The sequence below is a fragment of the Oncorhynchus clarkii genome, unplaced genomic scaffold, assembly GCF_045791955.1.
Source record: "Oncorhynchus clarkii lewisi isolate Uvic-CL-2024 unplaced genomic scaffold, UVic_Ocla_1.0 unplaced_contig_5644_pilon_pilon, whole genome shotgun sequence".
Classification (NCBI taxonomy): domain Eukaryota; kingdom Metazoa; phylum Chordata; class Actinopteri; order Salmoniformes; family Salmonidae; genus Oncorhynchus; species Oncorhynchus clarkii.
Window position 1 is genome coordinate 402,501 of NW_027257933.1, and position 14,899 is coordinate 417,399.

Sequence of the window (14,899 nt, forward strand, 5' to 3'; positions counted from 1 at the left end):
ATATCTGTAAGCTACAGTATTGACCTACCATATCTGTAAGCTACAGTATTGACCTACCATATCTGTAAGCTACAGTATTGACCTACCATATCTGTAAGCTACAGTATTGACCTACCATATCTGTAAGCTACAGTATTGACCTACCATATCTGTAAGCTACAGTACATTCTCAGAATATTAGCACGACATTCCCAGAATATTTCATAATATTCCCAGAATTCCCAGGGTGAAATGTTCATGTCAATGTTATGGACAGTGGATTGGAAGCAGTGGATGTTTTACACCCTCCAATGTGGTTATATTTCAACAGGAGATTAGTGGAACCTCAGACTCTGTTAATGATATTGAATATGTTGTGTGAGCTCTCTCACTCTAAACTGCATAGATAAAAACATGGCCGCTCGTCCTCGGCTCCGCTCGGCCCCAGCCTGGCCCCAGATGGCGAGGGCTCGTAGGCTGTATGGCTGGGAAGCTGTGAAACTGTGAACGCGTGGCTTCCTCTCAATCAGTTCACAGGCTGCGCCTCCGAGCCAGCTGCTGCTCCACTGCACCGCTAAACTTGTGCGTGTGTGTGTGTGTGTGTGTGTGTGTGTGTGTGTGTGTGCGTGAGAGAGAGAGAGAGCCCGAATGAGTTTATTGAGCTTGCCTGGTGCAATGAAATCGTCCCAAAAGTGCAAACTCTGAAAGCTTGGTGGAGGCCTGAACTCCAGTGTGATTGGTCCTCACTGATGCTGCTTCTCTACTTTCTAATCATACTAGTGTATTTCTACACTCCATTATAGATGACCAGTAGAGAAGTTAGGAGTGGGGCTGATTTGGCCTTTTGTTTTTGATGGTGATGGTAAGGTGTGTGTGTGTGTGTGTGTGTGTGTGTGTGTGTGTGTTAGTGAATAATGTAGGAGCGTGGCTCACCATGACCATGGCTCCATCTGGAGGAAGTAGGAGAGGTCACAACACTCACCGTCTGACACACACACACACACACATACACACAGAGAGAGAGCAACCCATTGCCCTGTGTCCCAAAACGTACTTTCTGGGTCACACACACACATTCTAGGAAAAAAACAGTCCTTAAGACCAATCTGTTCATTTAAGGAGAGAGAGGGAGGACAGAGAGACAAAACAGTCCTTAAGACCAATCTGTTCATTTAAGGAGACAGAGGGAGGACAGAGGGATAAAACAGTCCTTATAACCAATCTGTTCATTTAGGGAGACAGAGGGAGGACAGATAGACGGAGGGAGGACAGAGAGACAGAGGGAGGACAGAGAGACAGAGGGAGGACAGAGAGACAGAGGGAGGACAGAGAGACAGAGGGAGGACAGAGAGACAGAGGGAGGACAGAGAGACAGAGGGATAAAACAGTCCTTAAGACCAATCTGTTCATTTAAGGAGACAGAGGGAGGACAGAGGGATAAAACAGTCCTTATAACCAATCTGTTCATTTAGGGAGACAGAGGGAGGACAGATAGACGGAGGGAGGACAGAGAGACAGAGGGAGGACAGAGAGACAGAGGGAGAACAGAGAGACAGAGGGAGGACAGAGAGACAGAGGGATAAAACAGTCCTTAAGACCAATCTGTTCATTTAGGGAGACAGAGGGAGGACAGAGAGACAGAGGGAGGACAGCGAGACAGAGGGAGGACAGAGAGACAGAGGGAGGACAGAGAGACAGAGGGAGAACAGAGAGACAGAGGGAGGACAGAGAGACAGAGGGATAAAACAGTCCTTAAGACCAATCTGTTCATTTAGGGAGACAGAGGGAGGACAGAGAGACAGAGGGAGGACAGAGAGACAGAGGGAGGACAGAGAGACAGAGGGATAAAACAGTCCTTAAGACCAATCTGTTCATTTAAGGAGACCGAGGGAGGACAGAGGGATAAAACAGTCCTTATAACCAATCTGTTCATTTAGGGAGACAGAGGGAGGACAGAGAGACAGAGGGAGGACAGAGAGACAGAGGGAGGACAGAGAGACAGAGGGAGAACAGAGAGACAGAGGGAGGACAGAGAGACAGAGGGATAAAACAGTCCTTAAGACCAATCTGTTCATTTAGGGAGACAGAGGGAGGACAGAGAGACAGAGGGAGGACAGAGAGACAGAGGGAGGACAGAGAGACAGAGGGAGAACAGAGAGACAGAGGGAGAACAGAGAGACAGAGGGAGGACAGTGAGACAGAGGGAGGACAGAGAGACAGAGGGAGAACAGAGAGACAGAGGGAGGACAGAGAGACAGAGGGAGGACAGAGAGACAGAGGGAGAACAGAGAGACAGAGGGAGAACAGAGAGACAGAGGGAGAACAGAGAGACAGAGGGAGGACAGTGAGACAGAGGGAGGACAGAGAGACAGAGGGAGAACAGAGAGACAGAGGGAGGACAGAGAGACAGAGGGAGGACAGAGAGACAGAGGGAGGACAGAGAGACAGAGGGAGGACAGAGAGACAGAGGGAGGACAGAGAGACAGAGGGAGGACAGAGAGACAGAGGGATAAAAGGAGGAAGAGCTATTTAGAAGCAAGGCTTGTTCTTTTAGTCATGTGATTGGATGTCCATTGTTCTTTTAGTCATGTGATTGGATGTCCATTGTTCTTTTAGTCATGTGATTGGATGTCTATTGTTCTTTTAGTCATGTGATTGGATGTCCATTGTTCTTTTAGTCATGTGATTGGATGTCTATTGTTCTTTTAGTCATGTGATTGGATGTCTATTGTTCTTTTAGTCATGTGATTGGATGTCCATTGTTCTTTTAGTCATGTGATTGGATGTCCATTGTTCTTTTAGTCATGTGATTGGATGTCCATTGTTCTTTTAGTCATGTGATTGGATGTCTATTGTTCTTTTAGTCATGTGATTGGATGTCCATTGTTCTTTTAGTCATGTGATTGGATGTCTATTGTTCTTTTAGTCATGTGATTGGATGTCTATTGTTCTTTTAGTCATGTGATTGGATGTCCATTGTTCTTTTAGTCATGTGATTGGATGTCCATTGTTCTTTTAGTCATGTGATTGGATGTCCATTGTTCTTTTAGTCATGTGATTGGATGTCTATTGTTCTTTTAGTCATGTGATTGGACGTCCATTGTTCTTTTAGTCATGTGATTGGATGTCTATTGTTCTTTTAGTCATGTGATTGGATGTCCATTGTTCTTTTAGTCATGTGATTGGATGTCCATTGTTCTTTTAGTCATGTGATTGGATGTCCATTGTTCTTTTAGTCATGTGATTGGATGTATATTGTTCTTTTAGTCATGTGATTGGACGTCCATTGTTCTTTTAGTCATGTGATTGGACGTCCATTGTTCTTTTAGTCATGTGATTGGATGTCTATTGTTCTTTTAGTCATGTGATTGGACGTCCATTGTTCTTTTAGTCATGTGATTGGATGTCCATTGTTCTTTTAGTCATGTGATTGGATGTCTATTGTTCTTTTAGTCATGTGATTGGATGTCTATTGTTCTTTTAGTCATGTGATTGGATGTCCATTGTTCTTTTAGTCATGTGATTGGATGTCTATTGTTCTTTTAGTCATGTGATTGGACGTCCATTGTTCTTTTAGTCATGTGATTGGATGTCCATTGTTCTTTTAGTCATGTGATTGGATGTCTATTGTTCTTTTAGTCATGTGATTGGATGTCTATTGTTCTTTTAGTCATGTGATTGGACGTCCATTGTTCTTTTAGTCATGTGATTGGATGTCCATTGTTCTTTTAGTCATGTGATTGGATGTCTATTGTTCTTTTAGTCATGTGATTGGATGTCTATTGTTCTTTTAGTCATGTGATTGGACGTCCATTGTTCTTTTAGTCATGTGATTGGATGTCCATTGTTCTTTTAGTCATGTGATTGGATGTCCTAGAGAGAGAGTTCTGGTCTTGTTGTTGTCCATGATGTTGTTTAATACATACCACATCAGAACAGGAAGCTGTAGGGATTCCCAACAGGGATGGGACTGCTGATCCTGGGTTTCCCTGATGACATTCGCTGTATGTGAGGTATTACAGCCTGATTCTGTGCTCTAATTGGCACCCTATTCCCGAAAGAGCCCTCTGGGCCCTGGTCCAAAGTAGTGCACTATATAGGGAATAGGGTGCCATTTTGTAAAGTATTAAATCGGTGTGTTTTCAGCATGCTGTTGAGGTGACAAGGATAGATTGCATTTTTTGCAGCTTCCATTTTCGTTGTCTGTGTATTATTCAATAAACCACAGGCAGGATATAGAGTTATATATCTTCCCTGGTATTCCCAACTGAGGTAATGGGAGGTGCAGTTCCTGGAGTTTCCCAGATTAAATATGCTATTTGTGAGGTATTCAATTGTAGTATTTTCATCAAGTCGTTGCTTGTGAGGTGATTGGATTTTATATTACAGAGGATTACACTTTCACAGTTTTCATTTCCTACACTCGTTAATTGGATAGTATGTGCTGTCAATCACTACCCTGATCCAATCAGAGCCCTCTGATGGGGAGGTTAGAGCGATCCCATTGGGTTTCTATTCAACCAAAACAAAGCGGTAGGGTGTAACGTAAGGGGAAATACATTGATAATAAACTTAAGATAACTGTTGTAGCAGACAGCAGAGAAAGGACTTTGTGTTTACGAGCCTGGTTGTTGAGAATGGACTTACATGGTACGCTGCTGCACAGCTGGGGGAGAGGAGAGATGAGGAGAGAGATAGAGAGGAGAGATGAGTAAGATAGAGAGAGTGAAGATTGAGACAGGAGCGGGAGATGAAATCACACTAGAGTCTGGACAGGACAGAAGAGGAGAGGAGAGAACAGGACATAAAGCTGAGAGAGAGAGAGCGGGGGAGATATCGCCTGGAGGAGGGGGGGACTGTGGACTGTCATGTCAGGAACACCCTGCTAGCTTCACTCTACTGTTAGTACTGTAGACCTGCATCTCAGAGAGCGGGGGAGATATCGCCTGGGGGAGGGGGGGACTGTGGACGGTCATGTCAGGAACACCCTGCTAGCTTCACTCTACTGTTAGTACTGTAGACCTGCATCTCAGAGAGCGGGGGAGATATCGCCTGGAGGAGGGGGGGACTGTGGACGGTCATGTCAGGAACACCCTGCTAGCTTCACTCTACTGTTAGTACTGTAGACCTGCATCTCAGAGACTTTTCGTCACAGACAGGGTTTCAGATGACATCCTGCTTTGTAACACAGACAGGGTTTCAGATGCCAGTCTGCTTTGTGACACAGACAGGGTTTCAGATGACAGCCTGCTTTGTGACACAGACAGGGTTTCAGATGACAGTCTGCTTTGTGATACAGACAGGGTTTCAGATGACTTCCTGCTTTGTGACACAGACAGGGTTTCAGATGACTTCCTGCTTTGTGACACAGACAGGGTTCCAGATGACTTCCTGCTTTGTGACACAGGACAGGGTTTCAGATGACTTCCTGCTTTGTGACACAGACAGGGTTTCAGATGCCTTCCTGCTTTGTGACACAGGACAGGGTTTCAGATGACTTCCTGCTTTGTGACACAGACAGGGTTTCAGATGACAGCCTGCTTTGTGACACAGACAGGGTTTCAGATGACTTCCTGCTTTGTGATACAGACAGGGTTTCAGATGACTTCCTGCTTTGTGATACAGACAGGGTTTCAGATGACTTCCTGCTTTGTGACACAGACAGGGTTCCAGATGACTTCCTGCTTTGTGACACAGACAGACAGGGTTTCAGATGACTTCCTGCTTTGTGACACAGACAGACAGGGTTTCAGATGACAGCCTGCTTTGTGACACAGACAGGGTTTCAGATGACTTCCTGCTTTGTGACACAGACAGGGTTCCAGATGACTTCCTGCTTTGTGACACAGGACAGGGTTTCAGATGACTTCCTGCTTTGTGACACACAGGGTTTCAGATGACTTCCTGCTTTGTGACACAGACAGACAGGGTTTCAGATGACAGCCTGCTTTGTGACACAGACAGACAGGGTTTCAGATGACAGCCTGCTTTGTGACACAGACAGACAGGGTTTTAGATGACTTCCTGCTTTGTGACACAGACAGGGTTTCAGATGACTTCCTGCTTTGTGACACAGACAGACAGGGTTTTAGATGACTTCCTGCTTTGTGACACAGACAGGGTTTCAGATGACTTCCTGCTTTGTGACACAGACAGACAGGGTTTCAGATGACTTCCTGCTTTGTGACACAGGACAGGGTTTCAGATGACTTCCTGCTTTGTGACACAGACAGACAGGGTTTCAGATGACTTCCTGCTTTGTGACACAGACAGGGTTTCAGATGACTTTCTGCTTTGTGACACAGACAGGGTTTCAGATGACTTCCTGCTTTGTGACACAGACAGACAGGGTTTCAGATGACTTCCTGCTTTGTGACACAGACAGACAGGGTTTCAGATGACTTCCTGCTTTGTGACACAGACAGACAGGGTTTCAGATGACTTCCTGCTTTGTGACACAGACAAGGTTTCAGATGACTTCCTGCTTTGTGACACAGCGGGGAGAATCCTAACTTCTCTTAGTCTTACGTTCATGTCCAGGGGAGTCTAAGTGAGTGGAAGTTAGGTGTTTTGCCAGTATCACTAGACACTGACTACGATGAGCATCTCTAGCTTTAGATTGCATATCTAGTGTATCTCTGAAGGTCTCTCTCATTAAGAAAAATAGAGGTGGGATGACCACCGCTGGCAGAGTTCTGTCATTAACATTCCTCCTAGATATTTACATGCAGTGTGTAATTAGTGTGTGTGCTCTGCTTACGAATGAGCTCCTTGTCTTTAGCGTAGCATTGTCATTAACAGGCACCCCTATCTGTCATTAAGACAGATTCATATCCACTGATATACTTGATCTTTAGCTGAAGGGAAAGAGTTTTAACTGTCTCCCTCCTCTACCACGTCCAAAACAACTTGTTAGACAGTTCAGTAGCTCCGAGACATTCTCACTAATGATGTGTATCATTCAGGAGGCTGTAAATAAATAAACATTGAATGCTTATACAAATATAAAGTGTTTTTTTTCTACAACGTGCTGGAATGTTTGTTCGCGTCTTCACTCGTTTTCATGGTAATGTTTTACTGTCATTTGGTGACGCCCACCTGTGCCAAGTTAGATCATGTTACCCTGTATTAGCTTGATGTACCGTGTAGCACTGTTTTAAATACTACCCTCTCAGCCATCTAATGCTGAGATTCACCCTCAAGACGAAAGAGAACAACCAAACTTTTCTCCTCTGGCTGATGTTTGGTTTGTGGTCATCCTGTAGAACAGGGGATCAGCTGTCTTCCTCTCTCTCTCTCTCTCTTTCGTCTTATCCAACTTCAATGTCCATCCTTCGCTGTCCCCTCTCTTCTTCTCCTCCCTCCTCCTCCTCTTCCCTCCTTCATCGTTCCTGGAAGCCGTTCCGGAACAAACACAGACCAAATGTTACAACGGTGCCCTGCCAAGATGGCCGCCTTCCATCTGAAAACACATTTTAACTGCAAGCGTTTTGATACTCACACCAGAGCCAACATCCCCCTCAGCGGTTTAGTTTTCTTTAGTTTAGTCATCCGTTAGTTTAGGGATGAATTTATACGAGCCACAGCCAGAACTCCACCATCTGTATTAGATACGGTAGTCTCCAGAACTCTACAGTCTGTATTAGATACAGTAGTCTCTACAGTCTGTATTAGATACGGTAGTCTCCAGAACTCTACAGTCTGTATTAGATACATTAGTCTACAAAACTCTACAGTCTGTATTAAATACAGTTGTCTCTACAGTCTGTATTAGATACGGTAGTCTCCAGAACTCTACAGTCTGTATTAGATACAGTAGTCTCCAGAACTCTACAGTCTGTATTAGATACAGTAGTCTCTACAGTCTGTATTAGATACAGTAGTCTCCAGAACTATACAGTCTATATTAGATACAGTAGTCTCCAGAACTCTACAGTCTGTATTAGATACAGTAGTCTATACAGTCTGTATTAGATACAGTAGTCTCTACAGTCTGTATTAGATACAGTAGTCTCCAGAACTCTACAGTCTATATTACATACAGTAGTCTCCAGAACTATACAGTCTGTATTAGATACAGTAGTCTCTACAGTCTGTATTAGATACAGTAGTCTCCAGAACTATACAGTCTATATTAGATACGGTAGTCTCCAGAACTCTACAGTCTGTATTAGATACAGTAGTCTCTACAGTCTGTATTAGATACAGTAGTCTCTACAGTCTGTATTAGATACAGTAGTCTCTACAGTCTGTATTAGATACAGTAGTCTCCAGAACTCTACAGTCTGTATTAGATACAGCAGTCGCTACAGTCTATATGAGATACAGTAGTCTCTACAGTCTATATTAGATACAGTAGTCTCTACAGTCTATATTAGACACAGTAGTCTCTACAGTCTGTATTAGATACAGTAGTCTATATAACTTTACAGTCTATATTAGATACGGTAGTCTCTACAGTCTGTATTAGATACGGTAGTCTCTACAGTCTGTATTAGATACAGTAGTCTCTACAGTCTGTATTAGATACGGTAGTATCCAGAACTCTACAGTCTATATTAGATACAGTAGTCTCTACAGTCTGTATTAGATTTGGTAGTCTCCAGAACTCTACAGTCTGTATTAGATACGGTAGTCTCTACAGTCTGTATTAGATACAGTAGTCTCCAGAACTCTACAGTCAGTCTGTATTAGTATTAGATATGGTAGTCTCTACAGTCTGTATTAGATACAGTAGTCTCCAGAACTCTACAGTCTGTATTAGATACAGTAGTCTCTACAGTCTGTATTAGATACAGTAGTCTCCAGAACTCTACAGTCTGTATTAGATACAGTAGTCTCTACAGTCTGTATTAGATACAGTAGTCTCCAGAACTCTACAGTCTGTATTAGATACAGTAGTCTCCAGAACCCTACAGTCTGTATTAGATACAGTAGTCTCCAGAACTCTACAGTCTGTATTAGATACAGTAGTCTGCAGAACTCTACAGTCTGTATTAGATACAGTAGTCTCTACAGTCTGTATTCAATATGGTAGTCTCCAGAACTCTACAGTCTGTATTAGATACAGTAGTCTCCAGAACTCTACAGTCTGTATTAGATACAGTCGTCTCTACAGTCTATATTAGATACAGTAGTCTCTACAGTCTGTATTAGATACAGTAGTCTACAAAACTCTACAGTCTGTATTAGATACAGTAGTCTACATAACTCTACAGTCTGTATTAGATATAGTAGTCTCCAGAACTCTACAGTCTGTATTAGATACAGTAGTCGCTAAAGTCTATATGAGATACAGTAGTCTCTACAGTCTATATTAGATACAGTAGTCTCTACAGTCTATATTAGATACAGTAGTCTCTACAGTCTGTATTAGATACAGTAGTCTCTAAAGTCTGTATTAGATATGGTAGTCTCCAGAACCCTACAGTCTATATTAGATACAGTAGTCTCTACAGTCTGTATTATATACAGTAGTCTCCAGAACTTTACAGTCTGTATTAGACATGGTAGTCTCTACAGTCTGTATTAGATACAGTAGTCTCCAGAACTCTACAGTCTATATTAGATACAGTAGACTCCAGAACTCTACAGTCTGTATTAGATACAGTAGTATCTACAGTCTGTATTAGATACAGTATTCTCTACAGTCTGTATTAGATATGGTAGTCTCCAGAACTCTACAGTCTGTATTAGATACAGTAGTCTCCAGAACTCTACAGCCTGTATTAGATACAGTAGTCGCTACAGTCTATATGAGATACAAGGAGTCTCCAGAACTCTACAGTCTGTATTAGATACAGTAGTCTCTACAGTCTATATTAGATACAGTAGTCTACAAAACTCTACAGTCTGTATTAGATACAGTAGTCTCCAGAACTCTACATTCTATATTAGATACAGTAGTCTCCAGAACTCTACAGTCGGTATTAGATACAGTAGTCGCTACAGTCTATGTGAGATACAGTAGTCTCTACAGTCTATATTAGATACAGTAGTCTCTACAGTCTACATTAGATACAATAGTCTCTACAGTCTGCATTAGATACAGTAGTCTCCAGAACTCAACAGTCTGTATTAGATACAGTAGTCTCTAGAACTCTTCAGTCTATATTAGATACAGTAGTCGCTATGGTCTATATGAGATACAGTAGTCTCTACAGTCTGTATTAGATACAGTAGTCTCTACAGTCTATATTAGATACAGTAGTCTCTACAGTCTATATTAGATACAGTAGTCTATACAGTCTGTATTAGATACAGTAGTCTCTACAGTCTGTATTAGATACAGTAGCCTCTACAGTCTGTATTAGATACCGTAGTCTCCAGAACTCTACAGTCTATATTAGATACAGTCGTCTCCAGAACCCCACAGTCTATATTAGATACAGTTGTCTCTACAGTCTGTATTATATACAGTAGTCTCCAGAACTCTACAGTCTGTATTAGACATGGTAGTCTCTACAGTCTGTATTAGATACAGTAGTCTCTACAGTCTGTATTAGATACAGTAGTCTCCAGAACTCTACAGTCTGTATTAGATACAGTAGTCTCTACAGTCTGTATTAGATACGGTAGTCTCCAGAACTCTACAGGCTGTATTAGATACAGTAGTATCCAGAACTCTACAGTCTGTATTAGATACAGTAGTCTCCAGAACTCTACAGGCTGTATTAGATACAGTAGTCTCTACAGTCTGTATTAGATACAGTAGTCTCCAGAACCCTACAGTCTGTATTAGATACAGTAGTCTCCAGAACACTGCAGTCTGTATTAGATACAGTAGTCTGCAGAACTACAGTCTGTATTAGATACAGTAGTCTCTACAGTCTGTATTAGATATGGTAGTCTCCAGAACTCTACAGTCTGTATTAGATACAGTAGGCTCCAGAACTCTACAGTCTGTATTAGATACGGTAGTCTCCAGAACTCTACAGTCTGTATTAGATACAGTAGTCTCTACAGTCTGTATTAGATGCAGTAGTCTCCAGAACTCTACAGTCTGTATTAGATACAGTAGACTCCAGAACTCTACAGTCTGTATTAGAAATTGGTAGTCTCCAGAACTCTGCAGTCTGTATTAGATACAGTAGTCTCCAGAACTCTACAGTCTGTATTAGATACATTAGTCTCCAGAACTCTACAGTCTGTATTAGATATGGTAGTCTCCAGAACTCTACAGTCTGTATTAGATACGGTAGTCTCCAGAACTCTACAGTCTGTATTAGATACAGTAGTCTCTACAGTCTGTATTAGATACGGTAGTCTCCAGAACTCTACAGTCTGTATTAGATACGGTAGTCTCTACAGTCTATATTAGATACAGTAGTCTCCAGAACTCTACAGTCTGTATTAGATACAGTAGTCTCTACAGTCTGTATTAGATACAGTAGTCTCCAGAACTCTACAGGCTGTATTAGATACAGTAGTCTCCAGAACTCTACAGTCTGTATTAGATACAGTAGGCTCCAGAACTCTACAGTCTGTATTAGATACAGTAGTCTCTACAGTCTGTATTAGATATGGTTGTCTCCAGAACTCTACAGTCTGTATTAGATACAGTAGTCTCCAGAACTCTACAGTCTGTATTAGATACGGTAGTCTCTACAGTCTGTATTAGATACAGTAGTCTCCAGAACTCTACAGTCTGTATTAGATACAGTAGTCTCTACAGTCTGTATTAGATACAGTAGTCTCCAGAACTCTACAGGCTGTATTAGATACAGTAGTCTCCAGAACTCTACAGTCTGTATTAGATACAGTAGGCTCCAGAACTCTACAGTCTGTATTAGATACGGTAGTCTCCAGAACCCTAGTTAGATACAGTAGTCTCTACAGTCTGTATTAGATATGGTAGTCTCCAGAACTCTACAGTCTGTATTAGATACAGTAGTCTCCAGAACTCTACAGTCTGTATTAGATATGGTAGTCTCCATAACTCTACAGTCTGTATTAGATACAGTAGTCTCCAGAACTCTACAGTCTGTATTAGATACAGTAGTCTCCAGAACTCTACAGTCTGTATTATATACAATAGTCTCCAGAACTCTACAGTCTGTATTAGATATGGTAGTCTCCAGAACTCTACAGTCTGTATTAGATATGGTAGTCTCCAGAACTCTACAGTCTGTATTAGATACGGTAGTCTCCAGAACTCTACAGTCTGTATTAGATACGGTAGTCTCCAGAACTCTACAGTCTGTATTAGATACGGTAGTCTCTACAGTCTGTATTAGATACAGTAGTCTCCAGAACTCTACAGTCTGTATTAGATACAGTAGTCTCTACAGTCTGTATTAGATACAGTAGTCTCCAGAACTCTACAGTCTGTATTAGATACGGTAGTCTCCAGAACTCTGCAGTCTGTATTAGATACAGTAGTCTCCAGAACTCTACAGTCTGTATTATATACAATAGTCTCCAGAACTCTACAGTCTGTATTAGATATGGTAGTCTCCAGAACTCTACAGTCTGTATTAGATACGGTAGTCTCCAGAACTCTACAGTCTGTATTAGATACTGTAGTCTCTACAGTCTGTATTAGATACGGTAGTCTCCAGAACTCTACAGTCTGTATTAGATTCGGTAGTCTCCAGAACTCTACAGTCTGTATTAGATACGGTAGTCTCCAGAACTCTACAGTCTATATTATTATTCTATACTGTTATTCTAACAGAGATGTATTGAAACACCTCTGCTCTTCACCCAGAGTGGAGTCTTATTCTAACAGACATATTCTATCAGAGTTATTCTATCAGAGTTATTCTATCAGAGTTATTCTATCAGAGTTATTCTAATAGAGATATTCTAATATAGATATTCTATCAGAGATATTCTATCAGAGTTATTCTATCAGATATATTCTCAGAGTTATTCTAATATAGATATTCTATCAGAGTTATTCTAATAGAGATATTCTATCAGAGATATTCTATCAGAGTTATTCTATCAGAGATATTCTCAGAGTTATTCTAATATAGTTATTCTATCAGAGTTATTCTAATAGAGTTATTCTATCAGAGTTATTCTAATAGAGTTATTCTATCAGAGTTATTCTAATAGAGTTATTCTAATAGAGTTATTCTAATAGAGATATTCTAATAGAGATATTCTATCAGAGATATTCTATCAGAGTTTTTCTATCAGAGATATTCTCAGAGTTATTCTAAAAGAGATATTCTATCAGAGTTATTCTAATAGAGATATTCTAATAGAGATATTCTATCAGAGATATTCTAATAGAGATATTCTATCAGAGATATTCTAATAGAGATATTCTAATATAGTTATTCTATCGGAGTTATTCTATCGGAGTTATTCTATCGGAGTTATTCTAACAGAGATATTCTATCAGAGATATTCTAACAGAGATATTCTAAACACCTCTCCTCTGCTCTGAAGACATTTCCTTTTTCTTTTTCCCCTTCTTTTCTTCTCCAGGATGAGAAGAACCAGGTTCTGATGACCAACGCCTGGCTGCAGCTGGTAAGACTGAATTTCTACCCTTTACCCTCATTTGCAGTATAATAGCCATTTTGTTTGTTTCATTTGCTTGTTGAAGCTGGTGTTTGTATCTTGCGGTGGGCGCTATATGATCTCCCTTCCCAACAGATGTCCATGCCCAAGTCCTTGCAATGAGGGAGGGATATGAAATGTTCAATTAAAATCTCACAATTTCTAATGGTTTATAGGTTTTCCCCCCACTGAGACTTGCTGACGTGAACACAGATCAGATAATGGGCTGGAGTTCAGATCTCTGATTGACTCAGCGAGCCAGTGCTGAATGACAAAATGTCCCAGCTGTTTGGCTTCAGGTTTGGAGCAAGAATTTAGCAAGAAGCATTTTGAATTTTAAAACTGCATCCCAAATGACAACCTGTTCTACCAATATAGGGTAGAGCTCTGGTGGAAAGTAAAGCACTATGTAGGGAACAGGTGCATTTGGGACGTCTCCTACATCTTCTATTACTGTTGGAAACATAGGAGCCCACAGACAGTCCATCAGGTCATACATCAGGGGGATGGGTAACAACATGGGAGCATTATCTATCAGATGATAGTGACACCTTGGCTGGAGGTTGGATAGAAGGTTACGTTTCTCCCGCCCTGCGTCTCCATGGCAATGTCCTTTCAGGGTAGCCTGTAAATGAGGCCACAACTTACAGGAGGTTGGTGGGACGTTAATTGGGGAGGGCGGGCTCTTGGTAATGTCTGGAGCTGAATCAGTGGAATGGTATCAGATACATGGGTTCCATTCCATTCGCTCCTTTCCAGCCATTTTTATGTGTCGTCCTCCCCTCAGCAGCCTCCTCTGACCACAATCCACTGTCCTGTGTTTTTATCTGACCTGTCAGTTTCACACAAGATGAACAGACTGACTGGCTGACAGTGTTTTTTTCATCAATAAATGATGCAAGTGTTGGCCTTAATATAGGGGTCCCTTCTCTGCTAATGGGCCGGGGGAGCAATTTTTTTTTGCAGACGCTTCAGGTCGAGAGTTACATTAACAAAAAAATGGGGTAATTTAGGAGGTCTTTAAACCTTTACTTTGTGGAGTCAGCATTTACAATGTTAGACTAGATTCTCAGTGTTCTATCCCAGAATATATTCACAGTGTACTATCCCAGAATATATTCTCAGTGTTGTATCCCAGAATATATTCTCAGTGTACTATCCCAGAATATATTCTCAGTGTACTATCCCAGAATATATTCTCAGTGTTCTATCCCAGAATATATTCTCAGTGTACTATCCCAGCATATATTCTCAGTGTACTATCCCAGAATATATTCACAGTGTTCTATCCCAGAATATATTCTCAGTGTTCTATCCCAGAATATATTCACAGTGTACTATCCCAGAATATATTCACAGTGTACTATCCCAGAATATATTCTCAGTGTTCTATCCCAGAATATAT

The 14,899-nt window shown here is 41.4% G+C and overlaps 1 protein-coding gene across 1 annotated transcript in view; it reads left to right on the forward strand.

Annotated features, from left to right (window-relative positions):
• The window catches only part of LOC139393706 (neuronal acetylcholine receptor subunit alpha-7-like), a 42,270-nt gene extending 28,653 nt beyond the window's left edge, over nt 1-13,617 (forward strand). The window contains exons 3-4 of the mRNA XM_071142057.1: nt 13,420-13,464; nt 13,591-13,617. Of these exons, the coding sequence (XP_070998158.1) occupies nt 13,420-13,464; nt 13,591-13,617 (72 nt within the window). The remainder of the gene's footprint in view (nt 1-13,419; nt 13,465-13,590) is intronic.
• The last annotated feature ends 1,282 nt before the right edge of the window (nt 13,618-14,899 follow it).